We start from the raw sequence: 18,900 nt of genomic DNA on the forward strand, positions 1-18,900 counted from the left end.
AAAAGAAATTAATGAATCAATGCCGACAATGCCAAAGTTGGCCATTTCTTCCACGCTGCTAGTCGACGAAAGGGAAGTAGCTTTGATCTATTCTGATCTTGCTGATCAACAGTGAGTCAGTGAGTTCAGTTTTACACTATACTCAACAATATTCCAGCTATACAGCAATGTTCTGGGAATAGATAAGTTTGGACCAGACAACCCAGTGATCAACAGCATGAGTATCGATCTTCACAAGTGGAAAATGATGACATGTGTCAACCAAGTCAGGGAGCCTGACCACCCGATCTTGTTGGTCGCCTTTTCCCAAAAGCATTGGTTACTGAAGATCATTTCTAACCAAAATCTTCACTTGTAGAGACAAGTATGGGCTACTGAAGATCAGTTCTAATGTGGACCCTCACAGGTAGAGACAATGGTGGGCTGCTAAAGATCAGTTCTAAACCAGACCTTCACAGGTAACAGATGGATTACTGAAGATCAGTTCTAACCCAAATCTTCACAGGTAGAGACAAGGATGGGCTACTGAAGATCAGTTCTAACCTGAATCTTCACAGGTAGAGACAAGGATGGGTTACTGTGGACCTTTACAAGTAGAGACAAGGATGGGCAACTGAAGATCAATTCTAATCCAAATCTTCACAGGTAGAGACAAGAATGGGCAACTGAAGATCAGTTCTAACCCAAATCTTCACAAGTAGAGACACGGATGGGCAACTGAAGATCAGTTCTAACCAAAATCTTCACAGGCAGAGACAAGGATGGGATACTGTGAACCTTTACAGGTAGAGACAAGGATGGGCATCTGAAGATCAGTTCTAACCTGAATCTTCACAGGTAGAGACAAAGATGGGTTACTGTGGACCTTTACAGGTAGAGACAAGGATGGGTTACTGTGGACCTTCACAGGTAGAGACAAGGATGAGTTACTGTGGACCTTTACAGGTACAGACAAGGATGGGTTACTGTGGACCTTTACAAGTAGAGACAGGGATGGGCAACTGAAGATCAATTCTAATCCAAATCTTCACAGGTAGAGACAAGAATGGGCAACTGAAGATCAGTTCTAATCCAAATCTTCACAGGTAGAGACACGGATGGGCAACTGAAGATCGGTTCTAACCAAAATCTTCACAGGCAGAGACAAGGATGGGATACTGTGAACCTTTACAGGTAGAGACAAGGATAGGTTACTGTGGACCTTCACAGGTAGAGACAAGGATGGGTTACTGTGGACCTTCACAGGTAGAGACAAGGATGAGTTACTGTGGACCTTTACAGGTACAGACAAGGATGGGTTACTGTGGACCTTTACAAGTAGAGACAGGGATGGGCAACTGAAGATCAATTCTAATCCAAATCTTCACAGGTAGAGACAAGAATGGGCAACTGAAGATCAGTTCTAATCCAAATCTTCACAGGTAGAGACACGGATGGGCAACTGAAGATCGGTTCTAACCAAAATCTTCACAGGCAGAGACAAGGATGGGATACTGTGAACCTTTACAGGTAGAGACAAGGATGGGTTACTGTGGACCTTCACAGGTAGAGACAAGGATGGGTTACTGTGGACCTTCACAGGTAGAGACAAGGATGAGTTACTGTGGACCTTTACAGGTACAGACAAGGATGGGTTACTGTGGACCTTTACAAGTAGAGACAGGGATGGGCAACTGAAGATCAATTCTAATCCAAATCTTCACAGGTAGAGACAAGAATGGGCAACTGAAGATCAGTTCTAACCCAAATCTTCACAGGTAGAGACACGGATGGGCAACTGAAGATCAGTTCTAACCAAAATCTTCACAGGCAGAGACAAGAATGGGATACTGTGAACCTTTACAGGTAGAGACAAGGATGGGTTACTGTGGACCTTCACAGGTAGAGACAAGGATGAGTTACTGTGGACCTTTACAAATAGAGACAAGGACGGGCTACTGAAGATCACTTCTACCTAGATCTTCAAGGGTCAGACCTTCATGGGTTAGCTGATCAACAAACCACTAGCACTGACTTTATTTTCGTTTTAGTTTGGAGTAATTGCAACAAATAACAACCACAAAGTGGCAAAAAACATTTAATAGAGGTTTAGGGGTTTTTTTATAGGTGACAGGTTACCTGAAAATATGCTGAATGCATAAGAATAGTTTTAAGCTCCTTTTAGCAACATTCCAGCACCACCATGGTTTTGTGAGACCGAAATTAGATGCCACATTTTGTACCCATGTGGGGAATTAAATGCCCAAATGCTTTAACCACTAGATTACACCACTGCCTGCTATGATGTGCTGACAGGTGTCATGAGACAATCATCCTGTGTTGTTGAAAGAATGAGCAATACGAAATGTGTTTTAATAATGTGTTTTTAATGTGTTCAAAATTTTAACTTGAAATTGTATAGAAACATGAGAAAGTGAGTAAGAGTAAGCGGGTCTAGGTGAGCGAGTGACAGTGAATATATTCATAACAAGCATTGTAACTAAGGTGACATAATCCCCTTATCCCCTATCAATTCAAATTTAACAAGAAAAAATCTTGCTGTCCAGGGACACACATGCCCCTACTGCTGTAGGTGATTAATTTCCACTAAACAAGTTCAATAAACATCTATGCAACTATGACATGCACACTTGTTGAGACCTAATGAAACACCCGTATAAGCTTAATCAACTTTTTTCAGCAGTGTTTGTGGAGTGAGTGAGTGAGTTAAGTTTTACGCCGCACTCAGCAATATTCCAATCATATGGCAGCAGTCTGTAAATAATCGAGTCTGGATCAGACAATCCAGTGATCAGCAACATGACCATCTAACTGCGCAAATGGGAATCAATGACATGTGGCAACTAAGTCAGCGAGTCTGACCACCCGATCCCGTTAGTCGCCTCTTCCGACAAGCATAGTTGCCTTTTATGGCATGCATGGGTTGCTGAAGGCCTACTCTACCCCGGGACCTTCACGGGTCAGTTTCTGTGGAGAAGTTGATTGACTTCATCCCCTATAATACCATATTCAGAGAGAAATTCAACAAACTTTATGTAACTTTGTCAGTTCAAATGGCATCAAAATTTGAAAAATAAATACAAAATCAAAACATGAGATTCACACCTTTAAAGTCCCTATAAAGCATGTGTAATCTAAATGAATTCCATGGAGTAGTTTTTGAGGAGAAGTGGATGATGTCAACCTCCCCTTATAATACTATAAGAGAAATTAAAAAACATTTATGTAAGTTCAAACGGCAAATTGGAAAATTACATAAATTACAAAAATCAAAATATGAGATGCACACCTTTAGACTCCCTGTAAAGCACATGTGTAATATAAATGAATTCCATAAAGTAGTTTTTGAGAAGTGGATAGACTTCATTCGATATAACACTACCTTCAGAGAGAAATTCAACAAAATTTAGTGAAGTTCAAAGAACATTGAAATTGAAAAAATAAATAAAATATCAAGCTGACAAGCTTAAGATGCAGCTTGACAGGACAAAAGTTTTGAAGTGCCAATATGACCTTGAAAATAACGTAAAGGTCACCAAAATTGACAGGGCCCTGGACCTTTACCAGATGAAGCTTTGTGCTAAATATGAAGACAATCCAGTGAACAGTTCCTCAGATATCTTGTTGACAAGCTTAACATGCACCATAACAGGCCAAAATCTTTGAAGTGTCACCATGACCTTGAAAATTATGTGAAGGTCTCTGAAATCAACTGGGCCTGTGGCTTCCCTATATATAGTTTGGTGTTGAATATGCAGAAAATGCAATGAACAGTTCTTGAGATATCTCGCTGACAAAGCTAAAATGTTAAAGTCCCGTTGTGACTTTGACATGAAGGTCATGGTCACCAAGTCTGACTGGGACCTGTCTTATAATGTGTTGAGCCTTGGTACTAAATATGAAAAGAATCTAGTCAACGGTTCTTAAGATATTCCAATTCGTACAGACACATGGACACAGAGAGTCTTATACTATATCCTGCGCATACGCCACGCGCAGAGGGGGATAAAAACAGTTTGCGTAATGAAAGGGATTGACTGCTATCAAGTTGTACTGTTATCATAGAACTAGTGTTGTACTGTCTTCGATATCTCCAGGGTATATGCTCCGATAAGTCTCCACTATACCCTGGACGCATCCACGGCTCTGCCCGATAAATTCATTACCTTCCTTGACTGTCTTTTGATCCAGTCAGGTGTCTATGCTGGGAAGTTGAGCGAACCAATCACAACTCACTTTCGTTTTTTGAATTATCTAACCGATTATACTTGGCAACAGAAACCATGCAGAGGTTCTCTGGAAGAGTTAGAAGGCGTTCTTGCATATGTTGTTTTAAAGTTTCGGACCTGTCAATTTGTTTGTATGATTTCCCTAAAATCTGGGACGCACTGCGAGCAAACCTTTGCAGTTGCGACTGCTACCTTTGTTGACACTGGCAAGATCAGTTATAACGGTGGCCTAGCTGATTGGCTACTGTGAGAAGGCGGAGCCAGCAAAGGGAGGTAATAAATTTATCGGGCAGAGCCGTAGATGCGTCCAGGGTACAGTGGAGACTTATTGGAACTTATACCCTGGAGATGTTGAGGATGTTGAGTGATTTTTTTATGAAATCATTTCCATTACATGTAAGTTGATATGATATATATTTAGGCGTGTAAAATCACTGAAACACCCACATATTTGAAAACAGTGGGTACAGAAAATAAAATACCCACTCAACATGTGTAAAACCCATTTCAAATAAATACAATGGGTAAAGTACCCACATGTGCTAAATCTTATAGAGAGATCTGGTTACCAGGCCTGAGTGAGTCAGTGAGTGAGAATAAGCAGGTCTGGGTGAGTGAGCAAGTGAGTGAGAATAAGCAGGTCTGGGTGAGCGAGTGAGAATAAGCTGGTATTCGTGAGTGAGTAAGCCAGTGAGTGAGAATAAGCGGGTCTGGGTGAGTGAGTGAGAATAAGTGGGTCTGGGTGAGTGAGTGAAAATAAGCAGGTCTGGATGAGTAGGTGAGTGAGCGAGTGAGAATAAGCGGGTCTGGGTGAGCGAGTGAAAATAAGCTGGTATTCGTGAGTGAGTAAGCCAGTGAGTGAGAATAAGCAGGTCTGGGTGAGTGAGTGAGAATAAGTGGGTCTGGGTGAGTGAGTGAAAATAAGCAGGTCTGGATGAGTAGGTGAGTGAGCGAGTGAGAATAAGCGGGTCTGGGTGAGCGAGTGAAAATAAGGGGGTCTGGGTGAGTAGGTGAGCGAGTAAGTGAGAATAAGTGGGTTTGGGTGAGTGAGTGAGAGTAAGTGGGTCTGGGTGATTGAGGGAGCCAGTGAGAATAAGCAGGTCTGGGTGAGTGAGTGAGTGATTGAGTGCGAATAAGCGGGTCTGGGTGAGTCAGTGAGAATAAGCTGGTCTGGGTGAGTGAGTGAGCCAGTGAGAAAAAGCAGGTCTGGGTGAGTGAGTGAGTCCGAATAAGCGGGTCTGGGTGAGTGAGTGAGCCAGTGAGAATAAGCGGGTCTGGGTGAGTGAGTGAGTGCGAATAAGCGGGTCTAGGTGAGTGAGTGAGAATAAGCGGGTCTGGGTGAGTGAGTGAGCCAGTGAGAAAAAGCCGGTCTGGGTGAGTGAGTGAGTGAGAATAAGCAAGTCAGGGTGAGTGAGTGAGGGAGTGAGAAAAAGCGGGTCTGGGTGAGTGAGTGAGTGAGTGTATAAAATATATATTAAAAGATTTCATTTGGGTTTGTACAAGTGCACAGCCAGAAAAATAATTATCATGGTCGGGTAATGCTGACACCACAGAAATTCTTTCAGTCTGTTCATGACACTGTACTTAGGTCATCTTGACCTCACTGAAATAAATATGGCAATTGTTCCCCTGACAACATATTAGTTTCCATGATGTTAGCAGTTTCAATCAGACAAAATATGAGTACACAGACTTAGTTGTCATGATAAAATTGCCTCAGAGTTTGGATAAAGATCTTCAAATTTTTTTTGTTTCTTAAAATAAAAAGACTCAAGTGACGTTTGATGTGTTGTTTTTTTTCACATTTTATCTCTACAATGTATGTAGTTGATATGTGAACGTGTGAAATATCTGTTAAACAAACTCTGGCCTATCTCCTGGCTTCGTGAATTTACTGAGAGATTAGTGCAGAAATGAGCAAAGCGACAAATTCATGGCTTTATGCAAATTAGCATAAAGGACAAAGGACACTTTTTATACGCCAATTTGAAATTAGAAATTTGAAATTAGACTTAGCTTCAGTATAGGTGATAGTTCATAAAAAATAATTCCTGTAACTATAAAGGCCGTAGCTACCATGGAGTCTCACTATTGCTATGAAAGGAAAAAGAGGGAGTAGTGCACTTTACCGGGCACACTTTTTCTGATTTTTTTTTTATGGATATACTCGCACCAAAGGTAAGCCAACCCTAACCTTAACTCACTAACCCTAAGGATCTAGAAGGGTGGTGCCCAAGGGCTAAGGATCCAGAAGTGGGGTGCCCAAGGGCTAAGGATCCAGAAGTGGGGTGCCCAAGGGCTAAGTATCCAGAAGTGGGGTGCCCAAGGGCTAAGGATCTTGAAGGGGGGTGCCCAACGGATAAGGATCTAGAAGGGGGGTGCCTAAGGGCTAAGGATCCAGAAGTGGGATGCCCAACGGCTAAGGATCTAGAAGGGTGGTGCCCAAGGGCTAAGGATCTAGAAAGGGGGTGCCCAATGGATAAGGATCTAGAAGGGGGGTGCCTAAGGGCTAAGGATCCAGAAGTGGGGTGCCCAACGGCTAAGGATCTAGAAGGGGGGTGCCCAACGGTTAAGGATCTAGAAGGGGGGTGCCCAAGAGCTAAGGATCTAGAAGGGGGGGTGCCCAAGAGCTAAGGATCTAGAAAGGGGGTGCCCAACGGATAAGGATCTAGAAGGGGGGTGCCTAAGGGCTAAGGATCCAGAAGTGGGGTGCCCAACGGCTAAGGATCTAGAAGGGGGGTGCCCAACGGTTAAGGATCTAGAAGAGGGGTGCCCAAGAGCTAAGGATCTAGAAGGGGGGGTGCCCAAGAGCTAAGGATCTAGAAAGGGGGTGCCCAAGGGCTAAGGATCTAGGAATGGGGTGCCCAAGGGCTAAGGATCTAGAAAGGGGGTGCCCAAGAGCTAAGGATCTAGGAACGGGGTGCCCAAGGGCTAGGGATCTAGAAGGGGGGTGCCCAAGGGCTAAGGATACAGCAGCGCACTCATTAGCAAGAGCTCAGCAGTCCCCGGGTAGTGCGCCCGGAAACTGCACTCTACCCGAAAAAGATAGGAGGGGTCATCTCAAAACCAAAACCTGGACAGGTGAAACAGACAATGGTTGGGGTCTGGCTGATGATCCCTTAGGAGAATTAAACAATGGAAGTACATAGCATGTCATAACAATTTAACCCGTGAAGGTCCCTGGGTAGGATAGGCCTTCAGCAACCCATATTGGCCATAAAGGTTTTCCGAAGTGGAATTGGAACTGCAATTTTCTCATCCGAAGGCAGATGCTCTACCGCAAGGCCACCGGGCCCACGAAGGTGGAGGGGTTAAATTGTGTACTTAAGAGTTACTGTGATTTCCCCACACCCCCTCCAGTTTTACATTGTCTACCAAAACCTCAGAGGCGTGTTTTCTCCTATACGTTTTGTGGAGAATCGTACCCAGGTCTTCAGCATGACAAGCCTATTCTGTAACTGAAGCCAAATGCCCCTGTCACCAACAAGGCTTGAATATTGCTGATTATAGTTTTAAAGAAAACACTATCAAATATTATAGCTAAAATGGACAGAATTATCATGAAAACGACAGCACGTTATCAGAAATGAGCGGTCCACTGTAACTTGATAACGCCCGCAAAATGCTTGACGACGGGCCATTATCAAGCCCTGCTTGTGCCATCCATAACGATTGTGCCATAAATGACAACATACAGCAATGAAAATATCGACTTGAAGTCTAACGTTGTTGATCACTGAAAACAATGGCGGCTGGTAGTATGAGCAAAGGTCAAGGTCGAATGTCGTCACTTTCAATAGTGACGTCATCTCTGTTGTTCTATGACGTGACTATATTTGTAAAATGTGTGTCAGTGACCTCCGTCGTTTTGTTGTTGGCAGTAAATGCTTCTAAACCGATGCCGCTGTTTTATTTTTCTTTTATAAAAAATTCTATTCATTTTAGCTATAATAACGGTAACGCTATTTTTCAGGGCATTATCATTTGCAGAAGCCCTCGGTCTTTTCAACTGCCCTCCTTCGTCGGGCAGTTAATGAAAGACCTCAGGCTTCTGCAAATGATAATGCCCTGAAAAACAGCGTTACCCTTATACTATATAGGCGTGTTTTCTCCTATACGTATTGTACCCATGTGGAGAATCGTACCCAGGTCTTCAGCATGACAAGCCTATTCTGTAACTGAAGCCAAATGCCCCTGTTACCAACAAAGCTTAAACATTGCTGATTATAGTTTTAAAGAAAACACTATGAAATACTATACTTGAAGCATGTATGTTACCAACAAGGCTCTTACCAACAAGGCTTGAATATTGCTGATTATAGTTTTAAAGAAAACACTATCAAATACTATACTTGAAGCATGTATGTTACCAACAAGGCTGTTACCAACAAGGCTTGAATATTGCTGATTATAGTTTTAAAGAAAACACTATCAAATACTATACTTGAAGCATGTATGTTACCAACAAGGCTGTTACCAACAAGGCTTGAATATTGCTGATTATAGTTTTAAAGAAAACACTATCAAATACTATACTTGAAGCATGTATGTTACCAACAAGGCTGTTACCAACAAGGCTTGAATATTGCTGATTATAGTTTTAAAGAAAACACTATCGAATACTATACTTGAAGCATGTATATTACCAACAAGGCTCTTACCAACAATGCTTGAATATTGCTAATTATAGTTTTAAAGAAAACACTATCGAATACTATACTTGAAGCATGTATGTTACCAACAAGGCTCTTACCAACAAGGCTTGAATATGGCTGATTATAGTTTTAAAGAAAACACTATCAAATACTATACTTGAAGCATGTATGTTACCAACAAGGCTCTTACCAACAAGGCTTGAATATTGCTGATTATAGTTTTAAAGAAAACACTATCGAATACTACATTTGCAGCATGTATGTTACCAACAAGGCTCTTACCAACAAGGCTTGAATATTGCTGATTATAGTTTTAAAGAAAACACTATCGAATACTACATTTGCAGCATGTATGTTACCAACAAGGCTCTTACCAACAAGGCTTGAATATTGCTGATTATAGTTTTAAAGAAAACACTATCAAATACTATACTTGAAGCATGTATGTTACCAACAAGGCTGTTACCAACAAGGCTTGAATATGGCTGATTGTAGTTTCAAAGAAAACACTATCGAATACCATATTTGCAGCATGTATGTGTTGACATTATATGTGTACATATGTATATACATAAATGGTATTTTCATGAAAATGGGCTGCTAGTAATATTTTTACTATCACCTTTTCAGGAAACTTCTGTATTTTCTTTTTAAAGAGGCAATTACCTGCTCCAACAGAACATTGTCTGTATTTTCATTACCTAAGAAGGATTAAATATCAAATCAAATTACACGCATTGTGAATGCAACCCTAGTAACATTTTCTTTTTTGTCTGATGACTATGGTCAAATACATTATATATGAGTGTTTTCATAAAGATATTGGGTCATTGTAAAACATAGATGAGAGCCATGACAACCGGCTGATTGCCAGTTTCTTTCTGTGTCTTCCAGATTTTCTCAAGTTGTTTGCAGCAGAGGGATAGCATAGTGAGTAAAGCGTTTGCTAATCACACCAAGGACCCCAGTTTGATTCTCTTCATGGGCACAGTGTGTGAAATCCCTTCACTTAAAGCGGCACAAAACCATACTCACTCACTCTTATCATAAACCAAATGCAATCGTATCTGAAGTACATGCATGTAAGTGAGTTTGGTTTTACACTGCTTTTAGCAATATTCTAGCAGTATCATGGGATTCCTATACTCTGTACCAGATTTTAACTCAGGTCTTAGGTGTGTTGAACAAAGGTCTTAAATTTAAGTCCAAATAAAACAAGAGTCATCAGAAGATGACATATCCCCCCAGCCCCCACATATTTGAAATGACAAATCATCTGACAGTTACTTGATGTTTTCTTAGATTAAGTTTGAATCATGTCCATGGAAGTCATGAAAAACATAAATGCCATATATCTGTAAACAGCAAAAGGTACCACTTCAAGATCCGTCTCATATATCTACCAAGATCTGTCAAAAGATATCAAATAGTTTTCTTGTTGTGCTCCGAAGCGAAGCCCATCCCTCCATTTTGAAAGTAAGTCCGAAACGTTTCCATGGAAAAACAGAAAATGATAAATCACAAAAACCTGTAAATAGCAAAAGGCACCACCGTTGGGGTCTGCCACATGAATTGTTTCCATGGAAATCAACAAACTAAGAAATCACAAAAACCTGTAACTAGCAAAAGGTATATCTACCAAGTTTTGCAGAAAAATAAAGAATGGATTTTGATTCCTGCTCCAGAAACGAAGCCCATCCCTCCATTTTGAGACTAAGTCCGAAACGTTTCCATTGAAACCGAAAAAATAATATACCACAAAAACCTGTAAGTACCAAAAGGCACCACTTTAGGTTCTGAATGATGTATGTAACAAGTTTTGCAGAAAAATATTGAACGTTTTTTGAGTTCTGCTCCGGAAACGAAACACAGCTCTCACTTTTGAGACCAAGTCTGAAACATTTCCATGGAAACCGAGAAAATAATAAACCACAAAAACATGTAAATACCAAAAGGCACCACTCTGGGGTCTGCCACACGTATCTACCAAGTTAAGCAGAAATATATTGAGTATTTTTTTTTGAGTTCTGCTCCGGAAAAGAAGCCCACCTCACCATTACATTAACACCAACTTATTCCATGGAAAAACAAAAAAAAAATAAACAGGCCAAACCTGTGTAAATAGCAAAAGGCACCACTACAGGTTGAGATTATTATATATATCAAGTTTGGTCTAAAAATATTGAACAGTTTCTGAGTTAGGCTCCGGAAATAAAATGATTACGGACGGACGGACAGACAAGGCGTCGACTATATACCCCCGCATTTCATGCCAGGGAGATAATAAAAAATGTAGTGGTTCTTATCACACCTCTTTAAAATTTAGGGCAGGTAGGTCACAATTGTTTTTGTACATATTTTTTAGAAGCAACGTACACACTAAACACACATTGATCACCCTATCCCATTAGTCACCTCTTACAACAAGGCCTATTCTACCCCGGGACCTTCACGGGTCACCAGAAATCAGAAAACTGCTCAAATATACATATACTGCAATGGATTCAATGGCATGTGATTATCTCAGCAAGAATATTTTTGTACAGTTATGTTCATATCTAACTAAACTGAACTCAACCATGTCTAGTTATAGAATGAGTGAGTTTAGTTTAACACCACTTTTAGCAATATTCCAGCAGGATCATGGCGGTACCCATGAGGGGAATTGAACCTGAGTCTTAAGCATGATGAGCCAATGCTTTAACCACTAGGCTACCTCATCATAAATGAGCATCACACACTTACCAACCTTTCACTGATACAACCTTAACTGTATTCCATGAAATTGTTTTCAGGTTATTTGAACTCACTCAAAACATGGGAAGAAATTTTACGACTTGACCTATAAGGAATATGTATCAATCAAGGCATTTGAAAGTAGAAATAAACAAAAAAAAATTGAAATCACTATATAACTGATATTCTTTGCTTTAACAATTTCACATCTCTTGACGTTTCAGAAACAGAGCCTTCTGTGTTATAACTTCTGATTTCAACTTTGGAACATCTACATCCAGATGAAATATTGACAGGAATATAAAAATACGTACATGAAAGACTACTGTGTGAAGTTTCAAATAATAAAATTCTGCCAGCTGTAAAACTGCAAGGCACCAAGAGTTATGTCCCTTTACCCAATTCAGCCCCACGATTCAAAGTTAAGCAGTTGAAAGTTTAAGACCAGTTTCAGTAGACAATTTAAAAGATACTGGAGCAATCAAAATATTTTCCCTTAGTTACAACTGTCAACTGTGACTGATAAGGATCAAGGTTAAGCTCGTCCACTAGGCTATGGGAAGTTATCATAATCCAATTATTCAGACACTGCACCCATGAAGGTCCTGGGGTAGAATAACATGACCATGGTAATCCTTTGAGCATTTGATTCACTATGCAATCAGTTCCTGGTTATCTAACAAGACGATTAATTAGTGCATTGAATTATGGCTCCTTGTTTGGACTACTCCTATCAATGCCAGTTTAGACAGTGTTAATTACAATTGCTTGTTGGACCAGAAAGTCATGCCAGAATATGAATAGAGTGTAATATGATAGTGAAATTCCCAGATAATTGTGGAGGAAAAATCATATGACTGTATTTTTTGTAATTTTAATAAATGTTTGATCAGCATTTCCATCTCGTCTGTTGTGTTCATAACAGTCAGTGAGTCACAATATTGGTGAAGCTGAGGTAGTGCGGCAATGTTGTATTTACATGCATAGTGAAATGAAATGAATTCAGACGCATTTTCAATCCAAAAATTTTGAATTGCATATGTGGAAAATTCTGGAGTCCGCGTCAAAATCCATTGAGTTGTTGTTATTATGACCTACCATCATTGTGGTCAAACAGAAGTAGTTCTCACAATAACATTTGTTAATGCACGGTGAAACGGCATAAAATCAGATGAGCGTCAATCCAGAATTGATGAAGTCTGGTTTTTCTGAACAACCAATCAGAATCCAGTATTTCCTTGAGTCATGGTAGAATATGGACAGGTACCGGGTTAAGCCATGTTTTAATAATCATAATACCGTCAAACTTTACCACTGTTTTAACAGTGTGCTGGATTAGACAGGTGGCAGTGTTGACAGGTTTCACTGTATAGCCCAAAACAAACTTCCACTGTCCATATCACTAAGGTGAGATAGAGTGACAACTCTCAGGTAATATCACTACGATAAAATTACGTCACAATGCTTTGGAGGCCATTGTGACATCATCAGTGTACACATCCTCACCGTCATATTGCTATCACTAATCTTTCTGTACCAAAGCTGGACAGCTGTAGATTTTGCAATCAAGGCAGAATCTAACACTTGCATCATTGAATTGAAAATACTTGAAATAAATCAACACTTGTTGATGAAAGCTTAAAACTACTTGACTTTTACATGTAAACCGACTAATGATTTATTTGATATTTCGATTCTTCATTAATCATTAATATGGTTCACCAAATGATCTCAATTTAAACTGTCATTAATCTCTATGATATATATATGATTTCTTCAGCATTATTTTACAGTGTCATTCCATTCCCCAAACTGCTATGAATAACTTTTAGTAAAAAAGGAACAAGAAATGTCAAAATTAATCAAAACTCTAAAAATTACAACTGACAGAAAATATTAACTAAAAAAGATGAGATTATGAAAATCATGCCATACACAACACCAATGCTTTTCAACTTTCAGGTTGTGAGCTTGAGAGACATAATGAAAGGGAGATAACTCCTCATTGCAGATTTCATCAGGCACTAGATTAGATATTTATTGCACAAGAGAGAGAAAAGTGATGTGGTCTAAGGGAGATAATTCTTGGAAATACTAGTTACTTGAGTGCAATGGTATCAAAATTTGAAACAAATGTCCACACAATGATTTATCTTACCTTCATGTAAAATACTTCAATTTCACTGGTCAATGATGCTTTAACAAGTCTCCGTGTCAACCCTCTGAGGATGGTGACACGTCGAAAAAATATTGCCACGGTAGACACCAAACTAACTGCCGTGAAGTTGTGTTGCTAACAATGGTATGACGTCATAATATGATGCATGCAGTGCCTTGAGTTCAAAAAACGTTGGATGAGCTGTTTTTGTAGACATAGCCTTATTTAAATTATTTTATATATTGAATCATTTGCACACTCAATGTAAACATATTTAACCATTCTTACAGCAGTTTTATGCTTGTCAAAATATGTTCACTGATTTTAAAAATCCAGCCAAGAGGCAGATGCCATTTTGTTTACATGTCATATAGTTGGTAACGATATTCCAAATGAACTAAAATGATATTTTGTACTTTTAACATGGCAGTAAGATAAATATGTTGTATGCGTCTCACTGGAAATACGGTCTGATGTACCATCTTACTCGCCTGACGACTTGGATCACACTGCCACCAAGATGGTACATCAGACCATGTTACCCTCAAGATATGCATCAAAATAATAGACAAGGAACATTTTCTTCTTCATTATGTTAATATTATTTCAGGGCTCTTTCTTGTTTTATTTATTATTATTTTTCATTTTTTATTATTTCTTGCATGAAGTGAAGCAACAAACATTTAGATTTTTTTTAAATAATAAAAATACCTCGGATTCTGTTATAACTTTTGTTTCTCTTGCTTTCGGTACATCAGATACTTTCCTGTGCCACTAAATCTTAAAACTATGTGTGAATAATATTATGTGTTTATCCTTGCACTTTGGTGTACAGTTTCCTTGAAAATCTTGATTCCAGTTTCGTGTATATTCAGATATATTCAGCATATATACATCCCTGTACTTGTCAGTGCAAAATAAATACTCTTATTACTATTATTATTATGCCATACCATAGTTGTTATTTATTGCTATGATACTAAAAAAAATTTGGTCATTACAATCGAATTGCCGAACAAACAACAGTCATCTTTGTGTCATATTTGCAGGTTCGTTGCCATGGAGAATATTGCATGGAAAGGTGTCTCTGAGTTCTTATGACGAAGATAAACTGAAGGTGTGATCAAGTGAAGTGACCAGTGAAGTGAGGTGAGATTTAACAAGATCAAAACCTTAACATTAGTTTCAATGATGGCTGTTATCATAAACAAAGACATGTTTAACACCATCTTTATAAATTTAGGCCCAACCAATTTTATTTTTTGTTTTACAGATCCACCAGTAATCTTGTCTCTAGAATAAGAAGGAAAAGGCCTAAGTTAATCTTTCTTGCTCAAAAGAGGGGGGCTATCATAAATAACATATGACAAAGAGTTAAGGACCCTTTTTCCCTTATGGTAAATGTGATATAACAGCAACATATTCTAATTATTTACCATGTTTAATGATAACAATAATGGATAGCATTTATTTAGCACTAATCTCCGAAAGGACACTTTGCGCATTTCTCTCACAAAAATTGGATGGAAAAGTACACATTAAGGGAAAGCCTGTTTAAATAAAGAGTGTGAGTGAGTTTAGTTTTACGCTGCACTCAGAAATATTACAGCTACATGGTGGCGGTCTGTAAATAATTGAGTCTAGACTAGACAATCCAGTGATCAACAACATGATCACAATTGGGAACCGATGACATATGTCAACCAAGTCAGCAAGCCTGACCACCTGATCCCGTTAGTCGCCTCTTGCGATAAGCATAGTCGCCTTTTGTGGCATGTTTAAATAAGAATGTTTTTAAACCAGTCTTGAATGAACTTAGAGAAGGGGAATTGCGGAGAGCATTCCATTTGGAAGAGCATTCCAGACTGAGGGCGCACCGTACTTGAAAGACTTTTAACAGTTTTAGCATATCAAAAACAGTTATTCTTCATATGCCGTGTACCAACTTAAAACTGGATATCAAGTAATTATATAATGACATTCTCACCTCTCCCAAACTGTGCCTAAGCCTTTCAAGTACAGTGGAAGCTGTCTAAACCGGCATTCATCAGGACTGAAGAAAGTCTGGTGTAGACAGCATGCAGGATTTTAGAGCTGATGATAAATGTACAAGCCATGGATGGGACTAGGACTTTATACTGGTGTTGACAACTTCCTGGATTGGACAGATGCCGGTTTTGACAACTTCCACGGTATTCTTGGAATAGTCACATTAATACACTTTTCCGCAGATCAGTGAGTAGTCAGTCGACAATGACAAACAAGTAGTTCTACCAATAGCACACCTTTCAGACACAACTGTAACTAAGTCAGTAGCCATCATATAATATTTTAGGTAATTTTAGCAAGAACAAAAATAAATATATTAGTAATTTGACGTAATCAAGGGGAAGCTACTCTTTTCCCTGAGGCAGCACCTTGCTTAAAAGGCAAAATCCATCTTGGTGCCATTAAGGTTTGGGAGCTACTATCAATTTTGTGCTGCAATCGCCCTGTACAAATGCCATCAAAGTTACACAGTATTAGGAAATTATGTCTGATGTACAACATAACAACATGGAATAAAGTAAAATTTCAGGCTTCTACATTCTCAAAGTGAAAAATTCAGAACATTCAGACTATTTGCAGTTCCTGAAACACTTTACCTTCCCTTCCGACAAACCCCTTCTATAGCACTGTACCCTAAACTGCCTCTGGTTTAAGACTGATTATTTACAGACCGCCACCATATAGCTGGAATAATGCTGAGTGTGACGTAATAGTAATCTCACTTACTGAAAAACTGATGTGCCCTTATTGCCCCTGTAAATCAACATCAAAATTATCATGATGATGAATAAATAAGGCCTCAAACTGTAAATAGCTCTACATTCCTGTGTATATCACTCTAAACACCTTAGAATGATCTGAAAGTATTATTATTATTAACATCATTACTAATCATAATCATCATTATCATCGCCATGTAACACTGACGCAACAAACTGTCATGTGGCCTATATTCTCCTATAAATCATCAACATCTAGAACAAGGTCTCAAACTGTCATCAGCGTTAAATTCTGATGCCTCAAACTGTCATTGGCGCTACAATCATCATCATAATAATCATCACAAACATCACAACTTAAAACTGAACCTTCAAACTGTGGTTGGCACTAAATTCCTATGTAAATCATAATCACCATCATTATCATCATCACCACGTAAAACTGAACCTTCAAACTGTCATCCATGCTATATCCCTATGTAAATCATAATCACCATCATTATCATCATCACCACGTAAAACTGAACCTTCAAACTGTCATCCATGCTATATCCCTATGTAAATCATAATCACCATCATTATCATCATCACCACGTAAAACTGAACCATTAAAGTATCACTGGCGCCATATTGCTATATATATCATTATCATCATCATTATCATCATCACCTAAAACTGAACCACGAAACTGTCATCGGCGTTATAGTTCCTTATATAAATGACAGCTAATATCTGATTCCAATTCCACACAATAGAAAATGAGCGCAGTGTCTCTTTAGTACCTGCCATGATGTACAGTACCACTGAAATATCACATAATGAATTCCACATTCAGTCATCTGAAGAATGCATGACAATCATGAATAACAGATATTCCTAACCCTGTTTTGATGTCAGGGATTCAAACCTCCAAGAGGTTGAACTTAAGACATTTTACGATACTATTCTTCAGGTTCCATAGCAGTCATCAATTAGTGGTATGCTCTCTAAGGGCTGTTGTCAAAAAAGGGGCGGGGTGGCCATAAAAGCTGCCAAGCACCATGCACCTCCCTGTGAGGGGTGAGAGTAAACAACTCGGCATCACTTCAGGGCATCCTCGTCTCGTCATCGTCATGCTCACGTCTTACCTTGGGATCGTGATACACTTCGTGTTGGGATCTTGTGTCGACAGGGCTTTCTTCAGCTCGTCTATTCCGCCTGTCTTTTTCAACTTTTTAACTAAACTTTTCACAGCCTTTTCGGACCATTTGTCGTCTCGATCGTGTTCACCCTTCTTCCACGCCAATAGACTCTTCACAATCGGCGGCGTGAACGGCGACAGGGTCGTCATTGTTTCTGCACGACTCACTCGACACGGCTTCTAACTTGTCTTATGTATCGTACACGTAGATTCTTAGCACTCGGATGATAACGGCGATTAAACGTTATCAGGCGAATAACAAAAGTTTGCCTTCGGAGAGGCCATATTGTGATCTGAAGACCGACTTCCCTCTAAGCTGCTCCTCCGCGCACAAATATAGGCCCAGGTTTCATTCGTAGTGTTGTAACACTTCAGCTTTTCACACCATAAATATAATTCTTAATATGACTGAACATCTAGGCAATGCGGTATGCGTTTGTGACAGGACTATTTGCAATGTTTACATTGAATATATTACTACGCGATGGTTATGTAATTCGGCCTTGCGAGAAGCATCAAAATATAGGGACCAGTCCGTATTGTGCATAGAAGTGCAGCGCTGAAAGGAACGTTCTAAACAAAGAATTAAATGGTGTGTACTTTTATGACAATGGTTCAACTCGATCCAAGCAAATCGCAAACCCTTTCGATGTAAAGGACAGCCATTAGGATTCAACATTAACGAAGGCTATAAGTGTAGTAAGTTCAGTGACCGTCAGTTGATGAACGCAACCTTTAACCCAGTGCGGACTTGAGGTCACGGCACTAGATCTGTTAACCTGTCCAGTTAAGAATATACAGAATCTTAATTAAAGGAGGCTACGTAATGTATTGAGCGTCAGCGTTGCACCATGATAGTAACTAAACTATACTGTGACGCTTTCTACTTTAAGAATTATCAATTTTCTCAAGAATGTACCCATACATATCATTTCAAATATTTCTGTGATGCGTCATGTTCGTCTCAGACATGGTGTATGCTATTTATCGCACGGTGAGCCGTTCCAAATTGTTGTAAAGTGTCCAAAGGGAGGAGGTTGTATTTTACTCATAAATGTCGTACAATTTATTCTGTTTTTGGACATAGTTACACAAAGAACTATCAATTTCCATTGGGGTTTACTGAATATTATATTTGTACCAATTATTTTTCTGCGTGTTCACAAGAGTAAG

The 18,900-nt window shown here is 39.3% G+C and overlaps 1 protein-coding gene across 3 annotated transcripts in view; it reads right to left on the minus strand.

Annotated features, from left to right (window-relative positions):
• LOC137259887 (mothers against decapentaplegic homolog 3-like) overlaps positions 1-18,028 on the minus strand; it is an 85,895-nt gene extending 67,867 nt beyond the window's left edge. For all 3 annotated transcript variants that reach the window (XR_010954714.1, XM_067797527.1, XM_067797526.1), the window contains exon 1: positions 17,675-18,028. Coding sequence is in view for 2 of the 3 variants with exons in the window: in XM_067797527.1 (XP_067653628.1) it covers positions 17,675-17,877 (203 nt within the window). In the remaining variant the exon portion in view is untranslated. The remainder of the gene's footprint in view (positions 1-17,674) is intronic.
• Positions 18,029-18,900: the final 872 nt, after the last annotated feature.

Source organism: Haliotis asinina, chromosome 13, assembly GCF_037392515.1.
Source record: "Haliotis asinina isolate JCU_RB_2024 chromosome 13, JCU_Hal_asi_v2, whole genome shotgun sequence".
Classification (NCBI taxonomy): Eukaryota; Metazoa; Mollusca; class Gastropoda; order Lepetellida; family Haliotidae; genus Haliotis; species Haliotis asinina.